Source organism: Hipposideros armiger, unplaced genomic scaffold (genome assembly GCF_001890085.2).
Source record: "Hipposideros armiger isolate ML-2016 unplaced genomic scaffold, ASM189008v1 scaffold_65, whole genome shotgun sequence".
In the NCBI taxonomy this organism is placed as follows: domain Eukaryota; kingdom Metazoa; phylum Chordata; class Mammalia; order Chiroptera; family Hipposideridae; genus Hipposideros; species Hipposideros armiger.
In genome coordinates this window covers 187,473-207,076 of record NW_017731415.1, presented here as the reverse complement: position 1 = coordinate 207,076, position 19,604 = coordinate 187,473, and the positions used below count along the sequence as shown (strand labels likewise).

Here is a 19,604-nt window from a genome sequence, read left to right as displayed (position 1 = left end):
GGTTGAAGTCGATCCTGTTACAACCTTCCCTCTGAAGGGCCTGACACCCCTCACGGAGTACAATGTTGCCATATTCTCCATCTATGGTGAAGGGCAGTCAGAGCCTCTGACTGGCATTTTTACCACAGGTAAGCCTTCCTATGGTTTGAAAAATTTCCAGGAGTAACTATATAACCACAAGTTGGAGCAGCTTCTTCCATTGTGATTTTGTAGACATTGTATTTTAATTTTTGTTTATCTTAATTGTTATTAACAAATGAACAATTAGGTCACTAAATTGCATACTGGCTAATTATTTTCTATCAAAGCAAGAGGAAAAGAGAATGATCATCTAAATTCAAAAGGGATCAGTTCAATAAAAATGTACATGGCTTTCTTCCTAAGCATACACTGTTTCTTTTGTTGTATTGTAAAATATTCCCAACTTTCTTTCATTCGTATGTGTGTATATGATTATTATTATTATTATTTTTTAGTTGAGCCATCCTGCCACCTGTTGGCAGCTCAGCTCGGGCCGAGACTCGAACCGCTATTGCTCGGAGCTCACACTCTTGAGCAAGCGCTTAACCAACTGAGCCACTCGGCCGGCCCTATATGTGTGTATATTATGTTGAACTCCCCAAATTGCTTATATCCAACAGTTTTTGATCGACAAAAATAAGTTTCATACCATTGAACCTAATAGTAGCCAAGAAGGTGTTTGCATGCAGCCTGAACTAGTAATACAACAATATGGACTATTTTAAATACTAAAATAAAAAATAAGGCATGACTGCATTATTTTCCTTATCTACATACGCATATACCCTGTAGTCACTCAATAAATATAAAACTTTTTTGACTTCTTGGTGGCAACAATGCTGTCATTTGCTTTCTTAGACCTATTAATTGCATTTGGAAACAAATTTAGTGCTATATGGAGGAGACGAGAAGGTAATTTGGAGAGAGATGAGAATTAAGGTGGATTAAGAAATAATGTTCACAGAAAAAAGTTCAGTAATTCCACAAAATCTCCTGAAGGCTAACTTGAGTTGGAATTCTCATGGTGTCCTATCCAAGAGTCTTAAACATCTCTGATTTCAAATAATAAAAACCAATGACTGACAATTCATTTTGGGTGTAGTTGCCTGTTATGCTCTCTGTTGTACATCCTGGAAGTGTATAAGCAGTGCAATAGGGGAAGGTCTGATGAATTACGTTTCACTTCTGAAGGCAGCCATACGTACTAGCTTAAAAGGGTGAAGCTTCTTCTCCAGGATTTAATTTATTCCTAGAGAGAGCTTTAGGCACGAAAGCGAATAAAGCTAAATGTTCCATTTCTCAGGCCTCTAGGATACCATTTTGTTAATTTCCTCAAAATACTTACACAATATTATCTTTGTAAAATAATGAGTATTTTTTATAGTTAATGGAAAGAACTAAGTAGAGAACCTAAGAGTTCTGGAAATCATTGGAAACTTTGTAAAATCAGCTGTGCTCATGGTCTTCCTAATTTACCCTGTGGTTAAATGCTGGAAACAGAAACAGGAGGAAGGCCACCATGTGCTTCCATGGGCTTTCCGAAAGCAAGGGATTCCTCGGAGAGAGTCTCCTCTTCCTCTGGTCCCAGGTGCCGCCCCCAGGTGTGGCCTCCAGGTGTGGCCTCCAGGAGCTGCCCAGAGTGATGGCTTTCTTGCCTTCTCACTATCCTAATAAAATCTCCTTCCTTGGTTTATAGAGGAAGTTCCAGCCCAGCAATACTTGGAAATTGATGAGGTGATGACAGACAGTTTCAGGGTGACCTGGCATCCCCTCTCGGCAGATGAAGGGCAGCACAAGCTGATGTGGATCCCAGTCTACGGTGGGAAGACCGAGGAAGTGAGTTGCCTGAGACAGGCTGAAAATTAATCTGCAGCGTTTCATCTGAAAGTGCATACTCCCTGCTGCATTTGAGTTGCTCTTCCCTTTAAAAATAGGTGAAGGACCCCAGAAGGGATTAATATGTTGCATGGCATGGAGTTTCCTAAATGTCAGATCGTTTGATGTAAAATACATCTCTCCTAGTGCTTTAGTGATATATTTTATATCTTTCCAGGTTGTTTGACTTTCATAAATGACATTTAATAAAACTTCAGAATGCCACCATTGTGATATTCATCGTTTATTTTCTGAGAGAATTGACAGGAATCAAACCTCTGGTTTAACTTTAAAAAAAAAAAAATTCAATGGCCCAGGGGTTCTTTATGCTTAGTTGTTTCTGACTTACACTCAGGATAATGTTTTTTCCTTTTTATTCATTCTCTTCTTCACGTTCTCCTCTATTATTCGAGTAAACCCAGTTATTAAGCACCAAATCCTTTCTAGGTTGTCCTAAAAGAAGACCAAGACTCATATGTTGTTAGAGGCCTGGAGCCCGGCACTGAATATGAAGTTTCATTGCTGGCTGTGCTGGATGACGGAAGTGAGAGTGAGGTGGTGACTGCTGTTGGGACCACACGTAAGTCCGGATTTGGCCAAGGTGGACATCACCAGCTCCCACCATCCATTCTGACACCTTCTTCACTCCCCCAGGTTTCCTGTCCCATCAGCCATATTCTGGGCCTCAGAGGCTTCGATTTCTCTTTGTCCACCCGAATTTTTCATGCATCCTTACCTTTAATGAAACCAATATCTGAAGCGTCATTGACTCTTAGACTATTAGCACCATAAAGGCAGGGAGCATATCTTGTTCACCATAATATCTCCAGTGCTTAGCACAGTACTTTGCATATTGTAATGGAGCAATAAATACTTGCTGGGTGGACGGATGAATGGAATAATTTATCATTGAATAAATGAGCAAACAAATAAACCGAAGACAAACATGTCCACTAAGAGTTTATGGAATTTCCCAAGTTGATCTTGGTTCCAAGAGTTGTGTACAAGATTCACTTGCTGATTCATTCATCCCTTCATTTTTAAACTATGAGGTATTAAACACATATTACATTTTCTTTGATTGGGTTGCCTGGAATCACATTCTGACCCAGAAAAATTGCATCCAGAAGGTTTATTGAGGAGCGTAGTTGGGAGACGCATCTGTAAGGAAGTAAGGCTGGCCGCATGAGGCATAGGGAAGATGCTAAACCGAGTCCTTAGCAAATTCTATTAGGCATTCTAGACCTGGGATGACCCCTCTGAGTTGCCCCAAATTGAGTCTAAAAGGCTGGGCCTTTGTATCCCTGCATCCCCGGTCATTGGAAGTAGGCCATCCCCTGACAGAGTCTATGACTTCAGGCCAGGCAGTTCCCGGAGCTCTGAGCCATTGGAAGCCGGTATTCCAGACATTGGTGGATGAGTGTGTTGACCCTGAAAAGGGGACCCTGGTGGAACACCACACAGATGCTCCACCCACTGGTTGCCCAGGGTGGATACAAGAAATAGAAGATGCACTTGTCTTCCTTGGTGGCCTTGCTCGGCAGCCTTTCACAACTTGATCTCTAACACTGTTTCATTTCCTTGAGTTTCCACGGTTTGGAAATTTGCCCCATTTCTGTGTTACTGGGAGGTTTCACAATTTTATAGGTATAATTCATGTGTTTCTATGAAGGCTGCTATCTGTAAGTAGGACCTTCACCTTCTCCGGGTTTCAGTTTCCATAGCCTCAGAACACATACAATGTCTGCCTCACTTCCAACTCAATTCTTCCCTCTTGCAACCATAGCCAAGGTTGCTGTGAAAAGCAAGTGAGATAATAGAGGGGAAATTTTCTTTGAAAACTCTAAAATGCTATGTACAAATATATAGAGTTCTTATCATTACAGTATTTTAAAGTAATGAATATTTTTTTTAGTTGACAGTGCTTGGACAGAACCAGCTACGACCATCGTACCTACCAGACCTGTGACGTCGGGTGAGGATGAATAAAAGCCTGTTTACCTATAAGAAAAGTTTGATTGAAACAGAAATTATGTTTATCCCAGTTTTATTTATTTTACATTTTTAATTAGGAACTAGGCATGTCAGTTCAAATTTTCCTCCTCTCAGAACCTCTCAATCTTTTCTTACCCACCAATGCCAGTTGGTCTTCTCATCTGCTGATCTCACTGTTACATCTCTCTAGGTCTCCCGCCTTTGTTTTGAATTCTCATTTAATCTTTCAGAGGATGTTAGCATGGCAAGTCCCAGAGTCGCTGCCTTCCTCTTAATCCCAGTGACTTCTCCTGTTGCTCTCTGTTGAGAATTATTTATTTTATATCATGGTTTCCTTGCATTCCTGTGAGTAACTAAGACCTAGCTGGTCTATTGGTTTTCCTGCATCAGCTGTCTTCTCCCTCACCTTAACTTCTCCTTTCATTATAGTACCAATCACAACTAGCTGTCAGAGCCACCAGGTAAAGCACACGCTTGATGATATCATTTATTTCTCTACCTAAAACCCTTCTGTGGGTTTCTGGGTTTCCATTACCCATTCATTCATTCATTTACTGAGTCATTCATTCTTCAGTTAATCTTTATTGAGCTCTCCTTTGTGCCCCCGAATCTCTTTATCATAACATCCAAGATCCTTTCTGGTTGGGTTCTGCTGCCTTTGTTTTTATGCGTTCCTCATTTCCTCCTGCCATCTTGAACTCTCAGCCCTGAAGGTAAGATGTTGCATTTCGTTCCCACTGCCTGGTAGCCTCCCCGAATTTTCCCTGGTAAATGTCACCTTCCTGCCTTCTCTGTGACACTTGTACTATTTTTGTCACGTGTTAATCACTGTTTATCTGAAAGACATAACACAGTCTGAGATACGAAAACAGCTCAATGAATGTTTGCTGAATGAATGAATGAATGAATGAAGAGAAGAGAGAGTCAGTGGAGATGGCTAGAATGAAAAGATGTCAGCACAGAAGGGAGAAGAAAAAATGGGACAAATGAGGGGGCAGGCCCCTTGGGAATATGAGAAGGAATGTGTCAGAGAACACAGGAGAAGGAGTTTGGAAAGCTATCAGAGAAAGGATAATACCCACGTGGGCTGAATGGATAGAGGCAGCCATGATAAGAGATGTGTGCTTTAAGTGACAAGTGTTAAAGCAGAAATTGGGGAACAGGTGATGGGATGTGTGTTGGGTGCTGGATCACACTGAGAGTGACCGCATCTGGCCCATCATGGCAGCTTCTCCAACAGAGCACTACTGTGAGGATTTCCTGAGCATGCTCCCTGTGGGCTTCCCTTTGGCTTCCTTAGTCTAGTAGCTTCTCCCCAGTTCCTTTACTAGTGTGTATACAGAGCTGATAGTTTTGAGGGGGACCATGGTCTTGTAAGCATCTCTTAAACCCATTTTTGTTTGCTCCTCATAGGAATCACGTCTCCCCATTAACCACTAAAGTGAAGCTGTTCTTCACACAGATCTACATTAGAGAGATACATTAAATGATACTTGTTACCATTTCCACCAATGGTCGCTATAGCTCATGGTGGAGTATAATGGGTTCAAAACTTTTTAATCCTCGGTTGTGTTTATTCCAGTTTTCCGGACAGGAATCAGAAACCTGGTTGTAGATGATGAAACCTCTTCTAGCCTGCGGGTCAAATGGGACATTTCTGACAGCAGCGTGCAGCAGTTCAGGGTGACCTACCTGACTGCTCAAGGGGACCCTGAGGAAGAAGTGGTAGGAACGGTCTGTATAAATCCAGCTTCCTAGAAACTCTGAGGTGTCCTGACTAACAGAGCTAACGCGGTTATCTCCAGAGATGAATGTAAGCTCTACTGCTCCTTTCTTGGCGACTCTACCATCTCCAGAAACTAATGTTTTCACTTTATCCAAACTTAACGATGGGTTTCTTGATGACCATTTTATCTCCAAACCTTGCTCCACATACAACCTACTTCAAATTGACAAAGCTTCTGAACCTTGTTTCTCAGGTAGTTTCTGCTGCCTTGACAACTTCTTAGAGCACCAAAGCAAAGCTGGATCATAAATAGTTGCCTAGACACTTATCTCTGTGTATATATATATATATATATATATATATATATATATATATATATATATATATATATATATCGGAAAAGTCATGACGCATTTTTGCAATGAAAAACAGAAAAAATGCGTCATGACTTTTCTGACAACCATATATATACGTATATATGTAACTTTTTGCCCTTGGGACTCTGATAAAAACTTTTTATTTATTTATTTACTTTTAATATTTTTATAGCTGAGCCATCCTGCCACATGTTGGCAGCTCAGCGGCAGCTCAGCTCGGTCCAGGACTCGAACTGCTGTTGCTCAGAGCTTGCACTCTTGAGTGAGCTCTTAACCAACTGAGCCACTCGGCTGGCCCTTGATAAAAACTTTTTAAGTGAAGCATATATAAGAGGTCTTCTTTATACAGTTGAAGTGTTTCTAATAAAATACCATCCATTAACAAATAATTATATTTTTCACTGACATCAGCTAATTTTGAGCAGAGTTATAGTCATTTCTAATTTATTTTTAAATAGGAGCGTCGGCCTTAGGGGATTTAAAGTTTTGGAAGTTGAGTTTGCTTTAAGTTGTTTCATCTCTGTTTGTTTTTCTGTATTGGCAACCTGGCTACCTTCTTAATCATGGCCTTCTCGTGTTTTCTTAATTTACACTGTACCATTGCTTTTAGCCTAGAACCTGAAAATTGTTTCCTAGACCCAATAACTCCACTTTGCATTCAAAAGAAATGTTTCTCTTTTTTTTCGTCATAGAATATGCTTTATTTAGCCTCGTTACTTGCATTTCTTGTCTGGGGCATTGTTTTTGAGACACTCTAGGAAAGAAGTCTCCAAATTCCTTATTGCTTGAGAATAACATTACTATACTTCCTTCCTCTTCCTTACTTATAAAGCCTTTGATGGAAAAGTAGTTTTATTTTTGTGCATGTCTAAACAATTCTTTGAGCCCTAAATTCTCTCAGGAAAGTGCTTTATTTCAGGCTGATGGAGGAACCATTACAGAACAGAGCGATAACCCTGAGAATAGCCATGTGTACTATGTATAGCCAGAAAGTACTTTCGGGAAGTTAATGGACACTTAAGCAAAATAGGTTGAATTATAAAGGAACTCAGACCATAGATTTCAAATTATCCACGACTGAGAAATTCAAAAAAATCAAAACCAGGCTTAGCAATGGTAACTAAAGATATAATTGGGGTGTTTTATTTTTCCTGTTATTGTTCTCATATTTTAATTGAGTTCCTAAATATGAGACCCATAAAAACTTCCCAGTGTGAGAATTTTGTTTTTGCTTGCTGTTTCTAGTCTTTCCAAGAAATACATTAAGCTTCTTGCTAAATTATTCTTGCTAATTTGGAAAGAGTAACAATTTAATCTCATGCATGCACTTGTAAGCTATGCAAGGTAAAATAATAATAATATTTTCTTTGGGTTGTCTCTAGCTAATTTTCCCTTTGGTAGTTTCTTTCATTTCACACTGTTTATTTCGAAACACTTGGAGAACCCAGATGAAGGAAAGAGAGATCAAAAGCCTTAAAGCACATGTGCACCAGTTAAACAAACATTTAATAAAAATGAAAAATATTGATAAATTTGGTGGTGATTATTTATTGTGCAGAAATGTTTTTATTATACAGAAGAAAGTACTCTATAATTCTTTAAATATTAAGCTCCTTTAATGAATTTGAATTACATTGGATTTGTGCATATTTACTTTAGGAACATATCTTCCGGGACTCAACTGAAATGTACTGCTATATAAATGTAATGTATTATTATTGGAGACAGAAAGTGGGTACATCTAGGTTTAGATTATAAAACCAAGGTAGGACAGATAGCTGTAGACCTCTACCAAAATCCAAGGGCCATGAACTCTCACACACCAAATAAATATCTTAAAATCATTACACATGGCAGGGAAAGATAGATGGCTAAAACATATTTAAAAAGTGGTAAAGGAAATGTGTCTGGATAAGAGAAATGACTTACCATTTTTTTTTCAAATTTTCCTTAACTCTAGAAAGTGCAAATTAGTAACATAATATTGTCACAGGGATGTGAAATACAGTATGGGGATATACTAAATAATGTTGTAAAGATTATGTAGGGTGCCAGATAGACACTGGACTTATCAGGAGGTCACTTCATAGGCGGTATAGATGCCTGACCAATATGCTATATGCCTGAAGCTGAAGTAGAAAAATATTGAATGTCAACTATAATTAAATATATCTATATGGCCATGGGATATGGAGTACAGGGTAGAGAATAGAGTCAATGGTATTGTAACAGCTATATACAATGTCAGAGGGATAGTAGATGAGGGTGGGGGTTATCACTTTGTGAGGAGTGTAAATGTCTATTACATTGCTTTGTATACTTGAAACTAGTAAAAAAATGCTGATTAAATTTACTTGAAATAGAGTATTGAAGGTAGAGTCTTAAGAGTGTGTGTATACAACATTGTAAATCAAATTCAAGCTTTAATATATGTAAAACAAAGGGAATTAAATTTAATTTTCCAATTGAGGTAAGTGAAGTATTTACATGTTTTCTAAGCATAATCAAATCTATCAAATATTTCCAATAAAAAGGCTTTGAAGTCTTAGAAAGCAAACCTACCTGTCAAATATTTCATAAGGTTTGACTTTCAACTCTGCTCTGAAATATGGAGGTATGAAAATGGCATTGCCCAAATTTTGTCATCAGGGTAGGGAAGTCTTATACGTCTTTGTCTGTGAGAGGTTGGTCAGGATTCCAGACTTTTCTAGAGCCTTGATGTCAAAATCCATAACTGTGAACCAATTCCCAACTTGGAAGAAATGTTCTAGAGCAGGGTTACTCAGGGTGGGACTCAGTCTCCTACAGGATAAATTCAGAGATTAAGATTGAGCTTTAGAAACGTTTATAGCAATTTGACATTGCTGCAATGCCCAAGGACGTGATCCTTTTTTTTCTAGCGATTTTGTTTTATTGTATTTCATAAAAATATTGGTCTTCAATGGGTTGGCATTGAACAACAGCACCAACACTAGGTGTAGTCTTTCACCACAGATGCCATGAGAATTCCTGTCTAGAAACAGAATGTTAGAAAACGGGAACACAGTGGTGTGGTGGAATCCTCTTTTCACTGAGGGAACAGCTTGTGGATAGGATCCAGGCTGCTCTGAAGAGCTTTGGACAATAATGAGTCAGACATGAAGTTGAATTTCAAAAAAAAATTAAAAACATGAAGTCCACTGTTTAGATTTGCATCTCACTTAACCATGAGCATCTTTTATAGAATTGTTTTATAAACAAACCCATCATCTGCTATGACCTCCAGCATCTGTTTTTGGTAGGAGCCCATCTTTATCTTGCAGAGGCCAGGCAGAAGGAACTTTGCAGACCCCAGAGGAGATTGACATTTTAGTATTGGGAATTAATATAATTAGGGTACGAAGATACAAGCAGTGTAGTCATGTGGGGTAGAGGGGTGGTGGTTAAAGCGAGGCTCAGGCCAGATATCTAGGATTTCACTATGGCACCTTTACTCAATAGCTGTGTGGACCTCAGCTTCCCCGTCTATAAAATGGGTGTAATCATACCTCTTATCTCAAAGGATTGTGGTGAAGATGAACTATATTAGAATGCTTAAGAGTAACACCTGACACATCATAATTGCTAAGTCAATGATGGATGTTGTTATAAACCACCGCAACGACTTCCTGGCAAGCTAAATGTATCCTCCAAAATGGCCTCAATGCTTTTCAGTATGCCAGAGTCTAAATTCAATTGGTCCTAAGGCCATGTGTTTTTTTTATTTGAGAGATGACTTTATTTAAGGAACATCAATATGGGTGGTTTGCTAAACAAACAGCTTAGAACAAAAAGCCCAGGCTCTGTGCTCCAGAGTGGCTCTATTTAGAAGCAACACCCCGAAGTGTAGCTACCTGAATGGGGTAATATAAGTCAGGGTTATTGTGGTTACAGTTCTTCCTTTTCATGTTCTTAATGCTAGGATTATCTAATTTAGCCTCGAATAAAGCAGAGCTATTTTTTAAAAGTCTCCCACCCAGGACCACATCAATACAACCCTGTATATTTCAATGTCCCTTTCCTATGAAAAGCAAAATCATATTAATCCACTATAAAAATCACCTAATTCAGACTTCCTTTTTTCCTATATTAAAAAAAATTTTTTTTGCTTATAGAGCTTAGCCATATCTTAGCAACAGCTGCTTCTGGGTTCAACTTGAGGCTTTCTAGGGCTTATTCCTTGATTTATAGGTTCCTTCTCTCATCCAGACATAGACAGCACAGCCCTTTGCCTCCTGGCATTTGAATCGAAAAGCATCTCCAGCTGCCCCGGTCTTGTGACTGTCTTAAACACATTTGGGTTAATTCTTACATCCTAACGTTTCTCCAGCCATGATTAAGTCTCTTAAATGGCCCAAGATGTGTCAGCCTCTAACTGCTGGAACACAGGCAGAAAGGCTTGTGGTTTTAGTATTGAGAACATGTGGGTTTTCTGGTCCACATCTTTTTCTAGGGATGCCAGAATGTGGCTCTGCCTGAGCCACATGGCGGGGTGCTCCAATGCTTGTGTGGGTCATTTCCACCATTGCATTTTATGTTTTTGCAGCCTTCAGAGACAGAATGGTGGTGATTTCAGAGACAGGGCGACATCTTTTAGAAATGAAAAAAAAAAAGCTGCAACATTTTTAGTGTTATGGGTAACTATATTTTGATCCGGAAAACTTGGATTTAAAGTGCAGTTCTGTTGTTCTTGGCTAGCATCCATTCTTTTCCAAAATGCTGGGATTAGATGATCTCTCAAAGGCTGAAGAACGGAAGGCTGCATTTTCGAGAGGATCGAATCAAAATAGAATCCAACATGATAAGCAGGCCGGGTTCTAGAATGAACACTCCTGAGCTATGAACACCTGCTTCCCAAATGATTCTCTCTTCTGGATACTTTACAAATGCTGAAAAGATATTGAGAGAAGACTATTTCTTGAGCTTAAGAGCTTCACATTTAAATGGCCTGCATTCATGGTGATAGACGAAGGGGTTGCTGCAGGGGAATTTTAGAGAGAAATGCTTTTGCGTGGGTGCTCTTCTTTTTCTCATCACTCCATGTACATCTCCTTGCTTCTGATTATTTCACAGTGCCTATATAGTCCTGCTCCATGAGTAGACCAACGGGAATAGAGGGCTTACTAAGACCATGGTCCTTTGATTTTCTGTGTAGGTTATGGTACCTGGAAGCCAGAACAATCTCCTTCTGAAGCCTCTTCTTTCAGATACTGAATACAAAGTCACGGTGACTCCCATCTACGATGACGGAGAAGGTGTCAGTGTCTCCGCCCCTGGAAAAACCTGTGAGTGACACTTTCTCCCTGTGGATACTAGCTGACTAATTAAATAAAAAATGTTCATCCCCTGTAATACACTCCGAATGACACAATGCATTGCGGTGAAAACAGCAAACGAGATTTGGAGACAGAAAATCTGGGTGTGAAGTCTCTCTTCACACATTCAAGCTGTGTGACTTTGGGCAAGTTGCCTCACTGCTCTGGACTTCAGTTTTATTGCTGATAAAAGCTAAGTCTTCAAAACAATTGCATCTTACTCTTTCTGCATCTAATTCATCACAAGTCCTATTGATTCTCCAAAATGCATTCGACATGCCTGTCCATTTTCTCTTCATCTAAGTGCTCTACCCCAACCCAAGCCACACTCATGCTCACTTAAATAAATGCCCAAGCCTCCTATGGAGTCTTCATTAGAGTTTTCCACTCTTGACGCCCTTGTTTTTCTCACAGCAGCCTGAAGAGCTTTTCAAAATATAAATTATCTCATAATTTGGAACACCTCTGTTCCAAGTCTTCCATTGGCTTCCCATTGTATTCAGGATAAAATCCAACATCCTTCCCAAGGCCCTACAAGGTGCTACATGACCTGGACCCTGCTGATCGCTTTGATTTCACCTCCTAATAATGGCCCCAGCCCTACCTCTTTTTCTGTTCTTCACTGGACATTTTTTTCTTTAACTTTATTGGGGAACAACGTGTTTTTCCCAGGATCCATTAGCTCCAAGTCAAGTTGTCCTTCAAACTTAGTTGTGGAGGGCGCAACTCAGCTTCAAGCCCAGTCGCCGTTTTCAATCTAGTTGCTGGGGTGCAGCCCACCATCCCATGCGGAAGTCGAACCGGCCACCTTGTTAAGAGCACGCGCACTAACTAACCAAGCCATCTGGCTGCTCACCAGCAGCTCAGTGGCAGCACAGCTCAAGTTGTTGTCTTTAATTTAGTTGCAGAGGGAGCAGCTCACTGGCTCATGTGGGAATCAAAACAGCAACCCTTTTGCTCAGAGCTCACACTCTAACCAACTGAGCCACCTGGCCACCCCATTCACTGGACATTTTAAGCTTGTTCCTGTCTCGAGACCTAATCACTAGCTATTCCTTTCACATGGAATATCCTTTCCTAGATGTTTGCACTTCTGGTTTTTTCTTGTCATTTTGGTCTCCCGCCGAATGTCACCTTCTCAGACTTTTCTGACCGCCCAGGCAAAGGAGCTCCCACTCTCTGTGATATCATCCCTTTTTGTTTCAATTTGTTTTGGTCATATCATGACACTATTTACTGTCTGATATTTCCTTGCCTACTCATGGATTTGTTTATTATCTGTCTCCCATCCCTGGAAAGAAGTATCATGAGAGTCCAGTCCCTCATCTGTACTGTTTATCTCTGCATACCAAACTCCTGCTGCACAGAGGAGGCCTCATGAAATATTTGTGTTAGATAAATTGGCCATGACGGTCAAGTGAGAATTAAGCCTGAGAACCCTTGGTCTCAATTGTCTCTATTACTGTGTGGTTGTCTGTACTTGTATGAAGACGTCCCCAGAACCTAGTGGCTTAAAACAGCAACCATTTTATTATATCGCACAATTTTGTGGGTCAGGAAATTAGGCAAGGCTTGCTGGGAAATCCTTCTGTTTTACATAGTTTTGGTTATGGCAGCCTGGGGCCTGGGTTGAGGTGGAGTGTTCAAGATGACTTTATTCACATGCCTAGCATCTTGGTGGGGATGCCTGGAAGGCTGGACTCAGCTGAGCCCCTCCGTCTCTCTCCATGTAGCCTCTCCATGTGGTCTTTCCAGCAGGATAATCATAGTCCTTACGTGGTGACTCAGGACTCTAAGAGCAAAAGTCCCAGGAGGCAGAAAGCAGAAACAGTCATGACGGTTGAGGGCTATGCTTAGAACCAGTACAGTGTCACTTCTGCTGTAGTCACTTGGTCAGGGTGGTTGTAGAACCGACCCAGATTCAAAGGAGGGTCATAACCTCCACCCCTCAATGGGAGGCGAGTCAGAAAAACTGCACCCATCTTTAATCTACCCGAATTAGCCAACAGTTATATGTGATTAGGGGCAGAATAGTGGCAAGAGCTGAATTCTATACCTGGGCCCCTAAGTGTGGATTTTTTTCAAGTAAGTGTGCAAGTCATTAAAATTCTGTAGCTGCAGCCCAAAGTCCTGGCTCGGGTATTATCTCCTCATTGGACCATGCTGGCATCTCTCCCTCCTCCCTGTACCCATGCTATGAGTGCCTCCTTCCAGACCCATACCAAGCTTTCACGTTTTGCTAAAGGTCACCCAGAGTATTATGCACTCTTAAGAGTTGCTACAGTTGTCTCCTCAGGGTTCATATGGAAGGAGAGAGAAGGCGGGAGGAAGAGCAGAGCCATGGGGGAGTTCCAACCTCTTCACCCCACTTTCACCCATATGTAGGCATCTTGACTTGGTCTGGATTTGAGCTACATATTGGAATTCCTAGCATACTTTGGTATGTTGCAGCTAAATAAGTGCTTGCAAACCACAGACTTCATCAGCAATGAAGGAAGACTATCAAGTAGGATTCACCCGACATTTGTGGAGTACCTCCTATGTGCTTTTACATGCATCAGGCTTGTCTGTCTTACATCCAGATGGTTAAAAAAAAAAGTAGTCAAGGATAGTTTACAATAAGGATAGTAAATTCTGCTGTTCAGAGTTGGTGTTGAGCTGTGTTACGTAACACTCTAATGTTCCATAATGTTACCGTAAAGCCACCACTGTGTGGAGACGGGGACAGGAGGAAGAAAGTCGCAAGGCAAAGGGACTCCATCTAACCGCTGGTGACCTGGGCTCGAAGATCTACTTTTAACTTCTGTATGTTAAAGATCAGCATAATATGTAAAAGGGTTCCATGTTGAACACACATATATACACACCCATACAAATAAAAACCACCTAAAGACTAGTACTATAGAAATGTGACTTAAATCTCATGACAGAAATACCATCACATGTAACGATATCTACATAGTAAAATTATTTTAAAGTGTTATCGGATGGCCTCCTTATTGTAAACAGTGGTAACCCGACTAAATTCTATCACTAACAATGAGGGTATTGTCCATCGATACGCATATGCACAGTAGTTTACAAAATTCCTCCTTATAAATGGCTTTTATGTTTTGATAAAGAGTTGATAAACTAATATAGAATTTCCAGCAATATAGGTAATGTGAAGATGAAAGCAAACATAAAACTCATCAGCATCTTACCTCCGCGAATTATCATCATTCCCATTGGATGATCACCCTTGATATTGCTGATCAAATATACTTTGATAGTGGAACAGAGTGGCATGTAGACAGAAATTTTAATACACATTTTAATAAATTTTTACTTAAAATTCACTTAAGAGACAGGGACCAAAATGACATTGAATGGACTGCTGATCTCCAGATTAAAGTGTTTCACTGTAAGCACAATTATTTTCTATATATTTAATATTTAAAACAACCATGGATTCTCAAAGGCTTCTCACTGTGTGTTTTGTGCATTTTCACTTGTAAATATTTTTAACACGGAGGGAAGATATCTTAAATTTTGTTAACAACAGTGTAGATTATAAAAATGAAAACCACATGAAAATCCTTTTTTTTCCTTTTCTTTCCTGCTCAGTACCACCTTCTGGCCCCCAAAACTTACGGGTCTCAGAAGAATGGTATAACAGGTTGCGTATCACGTGGGATCCCCCATCTTCTCCTGTAAAGGGCTATAGGATTGTCTATAAACCTGTTAGTGGTAAGTAATGATTTTATAAAATATTGTTACTATGATTAGGCACCTAAAATGTCTTTTAAGATAATTTTTGTTTTGGTTGTCTTTCTATCTTTGGTTTTATTTTTGGTTTGAGAAGTGGGAAGAGTCTTTTACTATTTTTGAAAACCAAACAAATAAAAGTATTTCTAGTATGGTCAGTGCTAGGGTAGACATTTTCACAGTAATGAAGTTGTGACCTTTCCTAAGAAATGACTGGACACATTCATGAGCAGAATATAAATTGGTGTACATCTACCTATACACACCCCAGACAAAGAACCAACCTAAGGAAACCTTGACTCCAAGGAAATAGGACATTTTGATGGCTCACTGGATATGTAAGCTCTTAACATTCGGAATCTCTAATTTCTAATTCCACTACGGCCTCTCACTTCTTAGATTGGTTGGGAAAAGTCCACTTACTCAATTCTCAGTCTCCTCATTTTGGAAGCTATGTTGGGGTATAAAATTCACCGAAGCCCCAAGATTGTGGTAGTACAAGGCTTTTCTGTCAGCCTCTTAGTCACGTGGATAAGGAAACCCCTCTCTCCTTACCACATCATTCTATCCTGGAGGCAGGAGAATGACCCGTGTGGGGCAATTGTCCCCTTGGTCCAAACCCCTGTGGAAATGAGACCGTGTACACCTTCCCCTGATCATCTCCTGGCACTTAGCACTTTCATGAAGTTTAACTGGGAGACTGAAAATAGATATTATAAGGGTCTTCTCAGTTGTTCAGCAGAAAGGGCTTCTCTAATTATTTTCCTTGATTTTGCAGGAAAATTGAAAAAGCATTCTTTGGGCCATTAAAAATCTCTTTCTGCCCTCAAAACCTCCATTAGTCTCCGTCTATAATCTGAGATGTTACTCTTGCTTCCGGAAAGCTTTTCAGCCTCTTCTGTGTCCCATTTGTCTAGGTTCATACAACTAAAACACCCACCCTTCAATTTCTCCAGACAGACATCTCTGTGGACAATGAAAATGAAATAGCAAGAATATACCGTGGATGCTCTAGGCTGCTTGAGATGGATTCCTTGGGATCCTTCACCGATTTTTTGGTTTCTTTTCTTTAGGCCTGAGGCATTTGTTAATTTGCAAAACAGATTGGCTCAGTTTGTCATTTGGCCTATTTTATAAACATTGATCAGATTTTCTGAGGGAAAATAGCTTTGTTTTAGGCCAGTGGTTCTCAGCTGGTGCAATTTTGCTGCCCAACAGATATACTTCTGATTGTTCACAACTTGGGGGGTAGGGAGTTGCTATTAGCATCGAACAGGTGCTGTTACGCATCACACAAGACAAAGTATGTCCTCCCCACTGCTTCAGAGTAAAGGAGTATCTAGACCCAAATGTCAACAGTGCTGAGGTTGAGAAATCCTATTCTAGGTCGAGTGGAAGAACTGTATGTTGGCTTTTGCATTGAGAGTTTGGTNTAAAATGTTGACTCATTTGACTCCATTTTATTTTATTGGTTCTTAAATTTGGAAGAGACCTTAAAATCCATCTCTTCCAACCTTCCTGCCAGTGAAGAAATTCCCTTTACAACCTTCCCGGCAAATAAGCAGTCTGCCGGAGCTCAGATCCTTCCAGCTATTTGGTTCTTTCTCTCTCTAGAGGCTGAACATGAATGGCTATGATCAATCAAGGGTTTTACTACATACTAAATTGGGATAACAAAAAGATTTGCTTTTTTTTCAGTTTTTCTTAAATTTTTAGTGTCAAATAAGAAGAGAAAAGAATACATAAAATTACTATTTAGGATGCTTACCTAATGAGGACATCACTTCCTGGTGATTTGCCACATGAACTGGTTTGATAGTCACCACTCTGATTAAGGATCCCCCGGTTCTTTTGCCAACCCACACCTCCATTTTTACATGGACTTCTCATCCCTCAACATCAGGGTTGAACTGATCTGGACACATGGTAGCCTTTGATATCCTTCCATTCATTCTTCAGAGCTGAAAGTTTTCCAGATATGGTCTGAGCAGAATGGAGAGTAAATCAGATTCCACCTAGGACCACATCCTGGGGCTGTAGGTTGAAAAGGGGGGAAGTGCCATTGAACAAGGATTGATGGTCAGTCCTTCTTTAGGCAGACTGGAAACGAAGTTTATTGTATATGTGAAAGCAGCCAGAGACTAATTTGAAATAGTTGGCAGGATTCGTGTCTTAAATCGGCATTAGGGCCACTCTGTCATTGACAGTTTGATTGCGTTCACTCCTGCTGGGTTAACTGAATTGTGGCAAAATGGCACCAAGCCTTCAGTCCGAGGTTGAGGGGATGGATGGAGCCAGTTTTCACAGGCTCTGGCTGCTATAAGATAGTCACTAAATTCACTAAACTCTCTAAGAAGGTAACTGCTCCAACCATTGACTCCCCTGAAGAACTATTACTTCGTGACCTCCTTCTTTTTGCCACAGATGAGATGGCTAATTGATGTTCTTCTTTCTTCTCCTTTACAGAAGCACCTCCTACTCAACCACCTACTTTTCCTCCGACCATTCCACCAGCAAAAGAAGGTAAAAGAATACAATAATGATGGGATTTTAGGTTTAAGGTTTTGTTGGTGTTTTTGTTGTTGCTCATTTAAAAATTGAGGTATTAATAAAAGATCTTTTCTCCTTTATACAAATGCTTATCAAACTCTGATAGGATACAGACTTATAACCAGTAGTAAATAAGACATAGGGATCTAATGCACAATATGATGAATATTTACAATAATATTATGCTAAAATTATGTAATGTGATAGAGGTGCTAAATATTGCCACTGTGGCACCCATACTGCAACATATAACCTTAAATTAACACACTATTCTATATCAAATATATTGAATTTNTACTAAGTATAAGACTCACACTGCCAAACCACCCCCTATACTTTTATCTTTTTATAACATTTAAGATGTTGACATGAAGGGACATAGGCTCCTTAGGATAGTCCTTGTCTTTCATAAAAATTTTAGTTATATGGGTTGACATAAAATTGTACCAAAAATGGCTTATCAGGGGAATTGGTGAAATGCATAGGTATTTTTTACTAAATGCTTTTAGTTTAGCGTATTTGCAAAATAACCCTGGGATTCTTATCAGAGGATGTGACTGACGCGTCTGATAACATTGATCTGGTAACCCAAAACCTCAATAAGTTCTTTCTGAAGCCAAGGTCTTGCTAGCAAAAAATGAATCCACATTTCCTTCTTATCTTCAAGTTGGGTTTACTTGTACTCCTTCAGTATTATTCTCAAGCTGCACCAAGCCTCTTTAACGGAACCTCAACAGTTCAATTAAACAAGAGTGAACAAAACTGTTATTCAGTTTATTTGTCATCAACATTTATGAGCCCAGTGAGCCTACATCTCACTTACACAGTTGTCTGACTGAATATTATTCATCAACTGAACAGGAATAGATTCTAATTGACAGCCTCAAAAAGGAGTGTTGGGGCGGGGGATGAGCGTGGGGATAGCAGTAGGGAATATGTTTAAATATTTTAACTTACACGGTTTAGGTCAAGGAATAGTCTTTTTTTAGAGTGGGGAAAGAATTAGGTTGAGTTTCTTCCGTTTTTTGCCGTTTGACCTCTTTCACCCATTTCTCTCATCCCCCACCCCCTGTCTCTGGCAACCACGAGTCTGTTCTCTGTATCTATAAGCTCAGTTTAGGTTGAGTTTCTTAATCTTAAAGAGAAATGTGATCATCATCCTGACCACTGCCTTTGAAGGACTTGTGGTCAGGTGCCCATTCTTCCATGGCTGTGTAAGTTGCCTCTGCAGAAATTTTAGTCCTTGCGCCCCAGAGGAAATACTAGAGAGAAATGGTGCCTAATTCCTCCATGTGATGGAGGAAAGCTTTCTCCCAGGGTGCCCTATCTCTGAATGCCTCTGGCAAATTCCTACTGTTTCATAGGTAATTTTTTTTCCAGTTTTTTTTTTTTAACATATTCCCCATGGTCTGTCACATGCACTTGTGTTCTGAGATGAAGTCAGTGAAGAGGCCTCTGTTCTAACCATAGTTGCTGGTCAACTTTTCTCCTCTGAACTTAAGTTTCTCTAAAACACTTCTTTTTAGGATTTTACCTGACGCAACCCCTACAAATTTTCAAAGTTTTGGTGAGCAAGGTCATATACTATATCTTTCAGGTTTGTTTGTAAATAGCACAAATGCAGATAAATAAATGAAGACTTAAGCAAAGAAAGGGTCAATTTATTGGCTAGTATACTGAGAAGTTCAAAAGTATCTGGCTTCAGACACATCTGATGGTAGGTGTTCAAAAAATGTCACCGAGATTGAGTCTGGCCGCATCCCTCTGCTCTGCTGGCCTTGGCCCTGCCTTCAGGTTCAGCTCGATTCTGTGAGGTGGCCCCAGTTCAACCCAGAATTACATCTCCCAGCTTCCAGTTTCACAGTCTTCATTAAAACAGATCTTGTCTTTCTCAATAATTCTAACAAAAGTTCAGGAACTGAGTCATATTGGCTTGGTTTGTGTCAGTTGCCTCTGAACCTGCTATGGAGGTTCAAGGGC

At 40.0% G+C, this 19,604-nt stretch overlaps 1 protein-coding gene across 1 annotated transcript in view; it reads left to right on the top strand.

Annotated features, from left to right (window-relative positions):
• Positions 1-19,604, top strand: part of COL14A1 (collagen type XIV alpha 1 chain) — a 222,717-nt gene that overhangs the window by 82,902 nt on the left and 120,211 nt on the right. Inside the window, exons 15-21 of the mRNA XM_019642088.1 lie at positions 1-128; positions 1,718-1,857; positions 2,344-2,476; positions 3,812-3,871; positions 5,474-5,625; positions 11,168-11,297; positions 14,934-15,056. Of these exons, the coding sequence (XP_019497633.1) occupies positions 1-128; positions 1,718-1,857; positions 2,344-2,476; positions 3,812-3,871; positions 5,474-5,625; positions 11,168-11,297; positions 14,934-15,056 (866 nt within the window). The remainder of the gene's footprint in view (positions 129-1,717; positions 1,858-2,343; positions 2,477-3,811; positions 3,872-5,473; positions 5,626-11,167; positions 11,298-14,933; positions 15,057-19,604) is intronic.